General features: G+C 30.7%; 1 protein-coding gene across 1 annotated transcript; it reads left to right on the top strand.

Moving 5' to 3' along the window:
• Positions 1–877: 877 nt before the first annotated feature.
• LOC126743947 (transcription factor Sox-14-like) lies at positions 878–13,698 on the top strand. Its single transcript, XM_050451231.1, has 2 exons — positions 878–1,385; positions 11,497–13,698. Exons 1-2 carry the CDS (start codon positions 1,162–1,164, stop codon positions 12,020–12,022), a joined length of 750 nt encoding a protein of 249 aa, XP_050307188.1. The 5' UTR covers positions 878–1,161; the 3' UTR covers positions 12,023–13,698.
• Positions 13,699–14,347: the final 649 nt, after the last annotated feature.

Here is a 14,347-nt window from a genome sequence, read left to right as displayed (position 1 = left end):
AGTAACTAATAATAATTTAATAAATAGAAAAATTAGTCATTCACTCAAAATCAAGATGTTGGCATTCATCTCACTGTAGTGCCTGCAAGAAATAAAATCATTTCTTCTACTGACAAGTGAATATTTTGAGTTCTTAGTATTAAAATTCTGTAGGTATTGATATCTGGGATACTCTAAGGGCTTTTCAAATATTTTCTGAAGAAATGATATTTAATAAATAAATTAAAATGAATGCACACATTTATTGCCTAATATTATTTTATAGTATTAGAAGAAATATAAAAAAACAACATTTTATACAGAGGTCCACATCAGAAGTGGGATGCTTGAACTCCATTGTACATTTTGTTCTGTTAGCCTTTTTCAGTATTTTGATGTTTCAAAGAATAAGGAGAAAAATTAAAAAACGTTTTATTTTTTCAAGGAAACTGAAAGCATTTCAAAAATTGACAAGTTTAAAAATAAATTAAGTATAAATTGATTTTTTGTCTTAGCATTAATATAGTATTCTTAATACTAGAAAACATATTAAAAAAAAAAGTTCTTATTGTTCAAATTTTATAATTATTGATAGTTTTGATACTCTAAAGACGTTTGATGTATTTGCTAAAGAAATTATTAAAATCCCTTCACTAAAAATTAAGAGAAATAAATAAAACGTTTCTGTCCTAAGAACCCGCCATCTTTTCTCTCATTCCCACTTATGAGCAAGAGAAAAAAAGCACTAATAAATAAAAAGAGGTCAACACCGTCATCATCATTATCAGAAAACATCCCCGTGCGGCAAATTTACCGCGTCAAATCGTGTCCAACTACAAAACACAACATTATGTAAAACCGCAACTAATAAATCCCGGATTATTTCGGAGTCGCGTGTTTCTGCATCCCCATTGGTCGGAAACAAGGGGGGAACATCCCCCTCTCGCCCTCGAAAAAGCGCCGGGGGAAAATCGTGTGTTTTCGAAAGTCAGCGTGCGACAACTTCAGTACATTATCAGCTTGAACCGAGATAACACACGGCGATAAATAAAATATATAATTTTCATTATTTTTTTTTAAATGCATAAAATGTCTTTCGTAATATTATAACATAAGTGATCAGTGCTGTGAAATTGATTAAAAAAAGAAAAATCATCATCAACTGATTTTTGGGGTTAAATAATGTCGTCTCCGAAGCCGGTAGGTTTGCACCAGCAATCGAACCAAGAGCACATCAAGCGACCGATGAACGCTTTTATGGTGTGGTCGCGTGGTCAGCGACGGAAGATGGCCCAGGAGAACCCGAAGATGCACAACTCGGAGATCAGCAAACGGTTGGGTGCCGAGTGGAAGTTGCTGAGTGAGGGAGAGAAACGACCGTTTATCGATGAGGCAAAGAGATTGAGGTAAGAATCTTTCTATTATATTACTCGATTATTTGGCAGCGAATGTTCAAAGTGTAAAGAGGAAAAAATAACATTAAAAAATGAGTATTATTTTATTTTTTGTTTGTAAAGTTTTTTTAATTGTTTTTGTATTGTAAATTTGTATTGTTTTAATAAAAAAATTTGTATTGTTTTAATATTGTAAGCACAATAGTAAAATAATAATTAAGATAGTTGCTGTTTTTTTATTTTAATAATCATTCTTGGTTTAGTAACTTTTATTATGATTTTAACTGTTTGTTTTGTTCATGCCTTTTCAATATACATGAATTCAGAAATCAAATATTTTTTACCCTAATAATTAAATGCTTAATTAAATATACATAATATATTATTATTTTATTTTTTGGTTTGTAAAGTTTTTTAAATATTTTTTTTAATACTAGTATTTAAAATTGGAAGCACAATAGTAACTTTTTGTTTGTTTCATGCCTTCTCAATATACACGAATTCCGAAATCAAATATTTTTTAACTTAATAATTAAATGCTAAATTAAAGTACGGGTACGAAGGAAATTATTTTACTTTTTAATATTATTCAAAGTTTTTTTTTATGTTACATTTAATTGTAATGTTTAATACTATTTTAATTTTTTATAGCCTCTTTAATTTACATAAATATTCAAGTCAGAAGATTTTCAAATTTAATCGTAATCAAAATATTTAAATTTTTGTTAAAATTTTTAACGCAAATTTTTTTTTTATTTTTCTTTTTTATTATTTTTGGTATGCTTTTAACTTGATATCGTAAGAGTAAATATAATTTTATTTCCCTTCTTATCTAATTTTTAGACTGAAATAGGGATGAGAATTCGCTTTTTCCACCTATTTTGTATATCATCGTTTCATTTTCTAAATAGTGTTTGGATCACCTGAAAATAGTGTTTTTCTTCCGTAATGTGTCTAATTATACCCGAAAAATATTATTTTATTCTCGTCCTTTTCTAACTTGTAGACTGGGATAGGGATATATACTCGCCGGCACAAAATTCCGCCACCCTGAAATATTGGCCAACTTTGATGTTTTATAAATTTTTTATTTTTTATCAGATTCTCACGATTTCACCATCAGTTTTTAGATACATTTGTTGTGATTTTTTAAAAATCATTTTGTAAAGTAGCATTTTTCGATTAGGCTATATTATACAGGAGTAAAACAAACTGTTGCTGTGGCAAAAAACAAACTGATGGCAAAATCGTGAGAATCTGATAAAAAATAAGAAATTTATAAAACATCAAACTTGGCCAATATTTCAGGGTGGCGGAATTTTGTGCCGGCGAGTGTATAAATGAAAATTCGATTTTTCCGCCTTTTATCATCGTTTCATTTTCTAAATAGTATTTGGATCACCTGGAAATAGTGTTTTTTTTGTAATGTGACCAATTTTACCCGAAAAACGTTATTTTATTGTTATCCTTTTCTAATTTTTAGACTGGGACAGGGATATATAAATAAAAATTCGATTTTTTGACCTTTTTCTATATTATTGTTTGATTTTCTAAATAGTGTTTGAATCGTCTGGAAATAGTATTTTTTTCTGTAATGTGTCTAATTATACCCGAAAAAAATTATTTTGTTCTTATCCTTTTGTAATTTTTAGACTGGGATAGGGACTTATAAATGAGAATTCCATTTTTCCACCTTTTTCTATATTATCGTTGCATTTTCTAAACAGTATTTGGATCGCCTGGAAATAGTGTTTTTCTCCCGTAATATGTCTAGTTATACCCGAAAAATATTATTTTATTCTCATCCTTTTCTGATTTGTAGACTGGGATAGGGATATATAACTGAAAATTCGATTTTTCCGCCTTTTTCTATATCATCGTTTCATTTTTTAAATAGTGTTTAGATCACCTGGAAATAGTGTTTTTCTTTCGTAATGTACATAATTATACCCAAAAAATATTATTTTATTCCTATCCTTTTCTAATTCTTAGACTGGGATAGGGATATATAAATAAGAATTCGATTTTTCCACCTATTTTCTATATCATCGTTTACCTTTCTAAATAGTGTTTGAATCGTCTGGAAATAGTGTTTTTCTTCCGAAATGTGCCTAATTATACCCGAAAAATATCATTTTATTCTCATCCTCTTCTAATTTTTAGACTAGGAGAAATAAATGAGAATTCGATTTTTCCATTTTAAAAAAATAATTTTTTAATGCAACTCACATTATTCTAAACAAAAAGTAAAAAAAGTCTAAAAATATAAAATCAGTATTCTTAATAATCTAAAAAAATCAGTAATTTTTAAAAAATAATTAGCATAATAAAGAATAATGCTATATCATTAGATACGACTTAGATCTTTAACCAAAATCTCTTGAAAAACATTTAAGGGGTATTACTACTTATAAGACAAAAATAAATTTAGGTCCTATAGAAAATTCACAAAAAAAAATTATTTAATTATACAGGGTATCTCAAAAATTTGCTTAAGAAATGGAATATTCCTCAATTTTAAGATATTATAAAATATACGCAACAGAATTCTAATTAAACATAAATAAAGTATATGAGTTATTACAAAAATCATTGAAATTTAAAAAATAAAAAGGTCCTAAGTGGCACACCCTGTATCAATTACTGATTAAATCATTATTAATGAGAATCAATAATTTATTTTTCCGATTAGGAATTCTATATTAAGCACCATACGAAATCATGATTTTTCTATTATATCTTATTGCACAATCAAGTAGGTGTACAAATTAACTTTTTTCATAAACAATGAACCACTCATGACGCTGATATTGTTTATTGTTATGAACAATTGATTCTCGAGAGCCTATTCAAAAAAAATTCTTTTTACAAATTGATGCATATCAACCTAAAAAAAAATCCAAATTTTCTTTAAATATAAAAAAAACAAACCGAATTTAGATAAAAATAAACCTACCGCGTGTAATTTCATTCCCATAAGTGAACTATTTGCAGAATGATAAACCGGAGAATTAGTATATTATATCAACATAAAGAGCACATTATCTTAGGTCAACAAAAGGTGTACTTAATCTGAAAAGCGAGAAATAAGGCACATCAACGATGATTTTGTTCAAAAACAAACAGCCGGACGGTTTATCAGTAGGATACCTTTACGAATCGGTATTTGCGCAGGTTTCTTTTTGTAAATAAACAAACAACCCACTTTATCACCTCCAACTTAACAAGCAAAGGTATTATTTTAGTTGGGCCTTTAACAATTGTTACTTGTTTCCTTAATGATAACTCGGTGAGACGCCATTTTTGATAACTTTGAGCAGTAAAATAATAAAGTACCTCTAAGTAAAAATCCAAGAACAAAATTCTTTTTAGTCGTCACCATTCGTTGATTAAGCCAAACTAGTTAAAAAAAAACACAGATCTAAAGGAGCGCGAGAGAGAGTGAGACAAAAGGAAGTGGAGTGTAAAAGCAGCATTGTTCCGGGTAGAATCCGAGACAGAGCCTCCCAGTTAGACAATCTCTCACAGTGAATAGGATCACAGGAGGTTCTCAATGTGTCCTCACAATGGAGGCATTATCTTTTGTCGCCAGATGAATATGTTGCTCCAGATAGGGTATTGTGCACCCTTGCCGCTATTCCCTGTAAAATAACTTTACGTAGACGACGCCGACGATTATTGTCACAGTGTTTGCGTTTAATTTTAATTGAGAGCGTCTTATTCTTTGTAAGAATTTTGAGTATTTACTAAAATATAGTATATTCAATAACTAATAATTCTACAAGAATAGAAAGGGTTTTCTAGTTTATATTGCTTTACCTCTTAGTAAGAATGTCTTATTCTTAGTAAGAATTTTGAGTATTTACTAAAATATAGTATATTCAATAACAAGTCTGGAATAACCAGAATTCTACGAGAATAGAAAGGGTTTTCTAGTTTATATTGCTTTAAGTTAGATTATTTGTTTAAGTGGTTTACCTTTTTAGATCCAGTGATCTTAGTTCAGCTAAAGACTTGACTTTTAGATGTCGCTACAGGTATTAATTTCGAAAAGGAGTGCGTCAACATTTATTGTCTTATTACAATTTTAATTTAATGTTTATTAAATATATCTATTTTTATGTATTTTTTTCTCTTTGTCACTACCTAGGTACTTTTTTCATTTTTCTTAGCTAGCTGTTTTTATTTTAAAAATTAATTACATAATTCCTTCATGTGTTTCTTTTTTTATTCCTTTAAATTTTTTAATATGTATGATTCTTGACAATTAAAATTCCTTGTAGGCATTTATGCATCAAAGAAATTATTAAAATACTAAAATATTTAGATTTTCATACAGGAGAGCTTCAAAGGTTCAAAGAAATGTGATTTATGGTAATAAGGGTTGCTTGAAATCCGTTTAAACTGTGATCAAGGAAATCATTAAAATACTGGCAGAAAAACAGGAATTAATTAGATTTTTCTTACAGGAAAGCCTGGACTAAATTAGTCAATAACTTCACTTTAGTGCATATAAAAGACGTGATTCTTCATAATTAAGATTAATTGAGCTCTTTGTAAACTCTAATTAAAGCAATCACTAAAATGCTAATAAAAAAATGAGTTATTTAGATTTTTTGTACAGATTATTAATAACTGGGATCCCTTAAAATCTTTTTTAACTACGATCAAGGAAATCATTAAAGTCTTAGTAGAAAAAGAGAAAATATTTATATTTTTCTTACAGGAGAGCTTGGACTAGTCAACATCACACTTCTTTTTGTAAATTAGTGAATAACTTTACTCCAATGATAATAAAAGACGTGATTTTTGATAATTAAGATTTCTTGCGGTCTTTCTAAACTGTGATTAAAGCAGTTATTAAAATGCTGCTAGAACAAGATGAATTATTTAGATTTTTCTAACAGAAGAGCCTGGGCTATATAACATGACTTCTGCATCTGTAAATTAGTTAATAAATTTATTCCAAACCTTTAGATAAGTGTAATTCTTGATAATTGAGAATGCTTAAAATATTTTTTAACTGTTATTTCGAAAATCATTAAAATCCTGCTAGAAAAACAGGAATTAATTAGATTTTTCTTACAAAAAAGCCTGGAATAAATTAGCCAATAACTTCACTTAAGTGCTAATAAAAGACGTGATTCTTGATAATTAAGATTAATTGAGCTCTTTTTAAACTCTGATTAAAGCAATTATTAAAATGCTTCTAAAAAAAATAAGTTATTTAAATTTTTTGTACAGAAGAGCCTGGACTATAATATAACATCACTCTTGCATTTGTAAAGAAGTGTGATTTTTAAAAAAGATTTTTTAACTGCGCTTAAGCAAATCATTGAAATTCTGGAGAAAAAGAGGAATTGTTTAGATTTCTTACAGGAGAGCCTGGACTATATAACATCACTCTTCTTTTTGTAAATTAGTGAATAACTTCACTCCAATGCTAATAAAAGACGTGATTTTTGATAATTGAGATTTCTTGCGGCCTTTCTAAACTGTGATTAAAGCAGTTATCAAAATGCTGCTAGAACAAGATGAATTATTTAGATTTTTCTAACAGAAGAGCCTGGGCTATATAATATCACTTCTGCATCTGTAAATTAGCTAAAAACCTTAATCCAAAGCTTCAAAAATGTGTGATTCTTGATAATTGGGAATGTTTAAAATCTTTTTTAACTGCCATTAAGAAAATCAGTAAAATCCTGCTAGAAAAACCAAAATTATTTAGATTTTTTTAACAGAAGAGCCTGGGCTATATGACATTATTTCTGGATCGGTAAATTAGTTAATAACTTTAATCTTAAGCTACAAAAATGTGTGATTCTTGATAATTGGAAATGTTTAAAATCATTTTTAACTGCCGTTAAGAAAATCAGTAAAATCCTGGTAGATAAACCAGAATTATTTAGATTTTTCTAACAGAAGAGCCTGGGCTATATAACATCACTTTTGCAGTTGTAAATCATTAATATGATTACTCCAAAGCTTTAAAAATGTGTGGCTATTAATAAATGGGATTACTTGAAATCTTTTTTAACTGCGATCAAGAAAACCATTAAAATTCTGATAGGAACAGAGAAATTATTTAGACTTTTCTTACAAAAGAGCCTGGACTATACTGTAAATTATTGAATAACTTTACTCTAATGCTAAAAAGCTTTTCTGCTAGAAGAATTATAATTTTTTTCAAGCGATGTAAAAATCTCTCTGAATAATTCACAAATTATAAACGAAATGGAAAGCCTATGCATAAATTGTTGACTCACTTAGGTGAAATCACTGCTGTGATAATTGTTTTATCTTAAGTTTTCCATTTATAGGCCCTCGAATTTTTTAATAGTAATAGTAAGCTTAATTCTGTTTTTTTGCACTGAGAAATGATTGAATTCATTCAACTGCCTGGAAATAATCAAAATATTTTTTTAAAAAATTTTCAAAAACATTGCTTAAAAAAATAATATTTTTTAAGCATTTTCTCAAAATCACGGAAAAAGGTATAATTTTCAAAAGAGGGTAAAAAGTCCACTATTTCCCTTTCTACCGCATCTCACCTCTCGAGAACATTTTGGATCATTATGAAATTGTACCTTTCTTACGTATTTATGAACATTACAGATGGGAGAGATAATTTAATAGCGATCGTCAAAGATTCATGGGACTCAGATCGGTTTATATGCCCAAAAGGGGGTAAAAACTACATTTTTTCACTTTCTACCGCATCTCACCTCTCGAGAACATTCTGGATCATTATGAAATTGTACTCTTCTTACATATTCATAAATTCTACAGACGGGAGAGATATTTTCAGAGCGATCGTCAAAGATTCATGGGAACTCTGATCGGTTTATGTATACAAAAGGGGGTAAAAAGTCCACTTCTTGACTTTCTACCGCATCTCACCTCTCGAGAACATTCTGGATCATTATGAAATGGTACTCTTCTCACGTATTTATGAACATTACAGATGGGAGAGATAATTTCATAGCGATCGTCAAAGATTCATGGGACTCAGATCGGTTTATATGCCCAAAAGGGGGTAAAAAGTTTACTTTTTCACTTTCTACCGCAGCTCACCGCTCGGAAACATTCTGGATTATTGTGAAATTGTACTTTTCTTACGTATTTATGAACTCTGAGACAAGAGCGATAATTTCATAGTAATAACATTGCTTACGTCAGGATTCGAGATCATTGATACGATACTACATGTTTAAAAAGTAAAAAGGACATGTGAGCAGAATTTTTTTTTATTGTGAATGTTAAATGAAAATAAAATAAATTTACACAAGGCCATTTCAGGTTTATACCACCTATACACAATACCATAAAACTATTAATAAAAGTAACATCCTTCAAATTATAGACATCAGTAGACCTAGTTAAAAAATTGTTCTCCAATCCAGGTAGAACAAAACCTGATGTCCAGCATTATAAATCATGTTGATGGGATAGTGCTCGCACACTCCAAGAACCCTTCAAAAACAATATATTGATGTAATGGCCAATTACACAGTCTACAAAGGTTGCAATATAATAGTGCCACGGACCCACTTAACTACTAACGTTGTTTTACGTACCAAGGTATTAAATAACTACACTTTTAAGTACGGAAGGATGCGCATTTAAATAATTATTTCGTTCTACTGATAATGATTAAAAAAATAGAAACGTCATAAGGTAAAACATTGCTCAGTGAAAACTCTCACCTTTGTAATTTGACAGGTATAAATAGTTCAATATATGCACTAATTACAAACCTCTCAAGATATAAAGCTACATGTCCACTCTTAACATTTCCATCACTTTTTGCTGCCTTTTTCACTCATTTTTGATGGTTGACAAAAACCAGGTAAAATAAACTCACGTCTTTTAATAAATAAAACGCATTTCAAAATAAATGACGCATTTGCATTGCTGCTCTTTTTTTATGACGTTTTGCATTTTTGCAATCACTATCAATTTTAGTTTTCTCCTATGCTATTCTAGTCCAATAAAAACGCTTGCCAAAGTTATTTAATTTAAAATCTAGGTAGTCTGCATCCTAACTAAATAACAAAACCCCACATCGGGCGCCAAAATGTGACTAATTTCTTTACATAAATATGTGTATTTATCCGAGTGCCATAATAAATCACTGGTCGGATTTGTTTACAGTTTTAATCCTTAGGGCACACACATAATAATATATAAAGTGTTTCGGATCGGTCTCGCGTACACGCGGCATTATGACTTTATTAATATGCCCCGTCTAATCCCTCTCGGTAAGTCGCCATAATGGGATGCATAAAGCCCCATTCAGAAGCGCGCGCTGTTATCTTTTGTAAAACAGACGACCTGCTTTGTAGTGAATCATTTTAAATCTCTGTTTATTGAGATGAGAGTCGGAATGGGAAGGGAGGGAGTGAGGGCGCGAATCATCGTCGACCAAAATATCCTTGTGGGAACTTTTGCCATTTGAATATAGAGACGTGGAATATTCCGTGTATAAAGAAAAAAAATTAAACTACTAAATATTTTAATGTTAAAAGATAACAAAAATGCAAATATTTAAAATAAATAAAAGAAGAAATATTAAATATATATAAATAAAAAAATATATATTTATTTATTATATCATAAAAAGTGGGTAAGGGTTTAGTTGTTCATCATAGTATAAACTATATTTTTCCTATATGAAAATAAGCAACCACAAACTATTAACCCCAAACAAAATAAATACCCTTATACCTAAATCTCAAAGAGAAAAAAAAACGTAAACAATACAAATAGCAAAGTTAATTGGATTATTCCAAAAACGCTTTTACAACTTCAAAGCATACAAATAAATCACAATATTGTGAGACTCTATTAACGTTATTACACATTACATACAGTGGCGAATATAAGAGTATATTCGTATTTGTCTTGGTACAGTAAAAGCTTTAAGAATTCCTTGACTTCAATCGTGGTATACAAAAATTTAATTTTTCTAGCAATTTAGAACAGTCAATATCTCCATGCAGAATTCTATGCAACAATACAATTGAGGTTTCGTTTTTCCTGAATTCAAGTGATTACACGGAGAATCGAGTTAAAAGCAGATTATATAAAATGCTCTGTAGAGGGTAAAAACCATCACCTTAAAAGGATAGATACCTAAAAATCTTTAGTTGAATTTTTTCCATCGAATACTTCATATAACAGAAGCTTATTCAAGTTTAGAACGTACAAAGCTAAAAAATTATGTTTTTATTGCTTCTATGTTTTTAAAACCCCGACAGTTGCGTACTATAAAGCCCAGCTAAAACTACTCCTACTATACTACTACTATAAAACCCCTTATTATTTCCAATAGTACGAAGAACAGTTCACATTTAACTGATACGGTACTATTCATCACTTAATGCTACTGATGATCCACTATTGAACTATTACCAAGTGTCCAAAAGCGCTCTATAAGTGTGTCTATAATTTTTATACTATATATTTATATTATATACATATGTTTATAGGCGTTTTTACATGTTCTCATAAGTGTTTAATTAATTTTTTGGCTGTCCGTAATAATTTGAATAAATTATAATTCTTTTTATGCTTATATATACGACACTTTTTATTGACTTAATTTTTTTTTGTAATTAATCTGCAGTATGAATGACAGTATATATTTTTAAAATATGTTAGAACGCGTTTTTAATTTAAATCACCTAACACAAAGAAAAACAAAGCAATGCAACGTTGCAAAGATTTATCCTTAAATTGTATGGATTAATTTTTGTTTTATTTACAATGATATTAATATTAAAAGATATTGTATTAACAAAGCGAACCTTGTATAAAAATTCAATGCAAAGGTGAATGGTACGGTTTTGAAATAGATCCAAAAAGAAAATAAAAATTTTCTGAAATTTCGATTTTTCTTGCATATCTACGAAACTAAATTGAATTTGAAAAAAAATTAAAAAGCACTTTGTTAGTCACCTAAATGTGTAAAAGTTTTCGTATTTAATTGATCTCGTAATAACGGTGAGCGTCTAATTTGGGCACACTGCATATTTAGGAAAAGTTTATATTTTAAACTATCCATAATTAAAATTATTCTATATTTATTTTTACTTTAAAATATAAATTTTCGTAATTCCAGGGCTCTCCACATGAAAGAACATCCAGACTACAAGTACCGACCTCGCCGAAAACCGAAACCCTTAGTGAAAAAAGAACCGAAATTCGGCTTCACGATGTCACCCCTGCTAGCACCCTCAATCGAAAACCAACATATGCAACGAACCCTCATGCCCCCCATATCTACGCCATCATCAATCTCCTCAATCCTAAACCCGGACTCGGATCATCACCTAAAATTATCCAGAACTCTCTTCCCTCCACTCCCGTACCTCTATCATCCCTTCCGACATCCGGACGAATCCAAATTCGCAGCGGAACTGGCCCTTTTATATAGCAATAACCCCTTGTACCCGCCGAATATTAATTGGCCGTTAAACAATTTACCCGGTCAAAATATGAACGGGACCGCCAATCCGTGCAATATGTGCCCGCCGGCGTTTACGCGAAGATCCCCGAGCCCGGAACCGATCAAACGACCGCCGGTGTGCGTCATTATGAAAAACGACGAGTTCCGGAACGACCCGATGCCCGCGCACGTTATATGAAAACCACTTCCGGTTCTACCGGAACGGTTGAACCATTGGTTTAGCGATATTGCCACGTTGGCGACTAGTTCTAGTAGCAACGCTGTTGCCACCGCTACATCTAACATAGTGGAGTATAAAGATAACGGAGATTCTGGACGAGACAGCACTAGTCCTTGCAATTAGAAGGACGGTCAGGATGTGATAGAACTGATAAAATCTGACTGAATTTATTTAGTGTTTAATGAACTAACGTGCAATTTATTAAGTGCATTATAATAAAAACTTGTAAAGAAATGTACATTATTTGAAGTATGAGGTTCACTAGTAACTTATTTGATAAAAGGTCATCTCAAAAGGTCCAGAGCCATTTAAATGACTCTCCGCTAGATTATAAAAAAGACCTTTCCAAATTTGCTTTAGTAGAGCAATGCCAATCCATGCAAAATGTGGTCGCCCACGTTTACAAAAAGATTCCGGGTCGATGCTCAAGGAATTTACACTAATGTCCTCGGTAAATATTAGTAATTGTACTAATGACTACATTATCTAATAAAAGGACCATATCATGCAATATGTGTGCGTCCAAGATTCACCAAATATTGTGGCGAGGCAAGATGCTAATGAATTCTTTCAAGATGATGGCCACAAAAATGTTCGATAAAATATACATCGGAATTGCAATTCATGCAATATGTGCTCGCCCACCTTTCGAAAAAGATCGGAGGTCTAGGCTTGGGGAATTTACACTGTCACCTAAATAAAATGTTAGAATTGACACTATTCGTCTTGACCGATAAATCAATATAAGTAATTGTACTAATTATTCCAGTATCTAGTAAAAGGATGATCCTTTTATCATGCAATATATACGTGCTCACTAAATATTCTTCTGAGATCTCTCTCTGATTTCAAGACCAAACAGTACCCTAGTAAAGGTAGTAATTAGTCCAGTATTAAAAAAAAGGACCATATCATGCAATATATGCGTGCCCAAGATCCACCACATGCTGTCGCGAGCCCAGTTATTATCAAATTCTCTCAGATTGATAGACTATAGAAAATTTGCAAAATCTACAACGGAGTGCGAATCCATGCAATATGTGCTTGCCCACGTTTTCAAGAAAATCCGGGTGTAGACTTGATGAATTTACACTGTTAAAAAACCGATGTGCATGGATTGCCACAGGCTACCAATTCATGCAATATTTGCTCGACCACGTTTCTAAGAAGACTTCAAATAAAATCGATTTTATTTCAGAAGAAATGCCGAAGTTTCGGCCTTTATTTAGGCCATCTTTAGGATTGGAAATGACACGGTAGAGCTTACAGTAAATTATAATTAAATAAATTGATGCATTAAATAAAAAAACACTATAAAACAGGTATTCTTATTTTTTTTTATAACGTTACCCGTCCGTTTCCGTGACCGTCATAAAGAAAATAAGACAGCCTGTTTTATTTTATTTATTTAATTATAAACTGTAACGTATTATTTCCAGCTCCGAAGACGGCCTAATTAAAGCCCGAAACGTTGATATTTCTTCTGAAATAAAATTAGTTTTATTTGAAGTCCTACACCTGCGACACTTTCTCTCAATTTCACTCTAAAGACTTTATGAATAAATAACTGTGTACTATTTACTCCAGTATATAATAAAAGGACCATATTAAGCAATATATGCATACCCAAGATACACCGAATACTCTTCTGAGCCTAGATGCTAATAAATATTCTCAGAATGATAGATCGATAAACATTTGCTACGACAAAATATACATCGAGATGCCAATCCATGCAATATGTACGCACCCACGTATCTTAAGTATCCAGAAATGTACACTATTGTCTTTAGTACAGTTATGAGTAATCATGCAATATATACGCGCCCGAGTCTAATATGAAATAAAAATCTGTAGAGCATCTAAACATTTTTAATTAATTCCGAAATGACCTCAAAACGGTCTGAAAACCGTTTTAAACTTATGGGACGTTCCTGTGAGCTTAAAACTTACACCTTTAGCGTTATTTTCAAATCTTGTATAAGAATAATGCGTATTTATTCAAAAAAATCATATGAACGTTAAAATAGTTGTATTCCATGTATAAAAAGGTCTAATTTTAATTTAATTATTAAGAAAACAGGGTCAATACGTGTAATATTTGCTCGCCCTCTGATGTAATTGAATAACTTTGAATGTAAATTGCCATTGTAATAAGGAAAGGACTGTTGATTCTTGTACATACTTTGTATGCCATTGTACTATAGTTACTGTAAATATTGTTAAAAATATCATTTATTGTCTGGTTAATAAGGGGTTAACCCAATACAAAAAATAAACCAG

This window comes from Anthonomus grandis, chromosome 13 (assembly GCF_022605725.1).
Source record: "Anthonomus grandis grandis chromosome 13, icAntGran1.3, whole genome shotgun sequence".
NCBI classification, from domain to species: domain Eukaryota; kingdom Metazoa; phylum Arthropoda; class Insecta; order Coleoptera; family Curculionidae; genus Anthonomus; species Anthonomus grandis.
The sequence above is the reverse complement of the archived record's forward strand: the minus strand, read 5'-3'. Positions and strand labels throughout refer to the sequence as shown.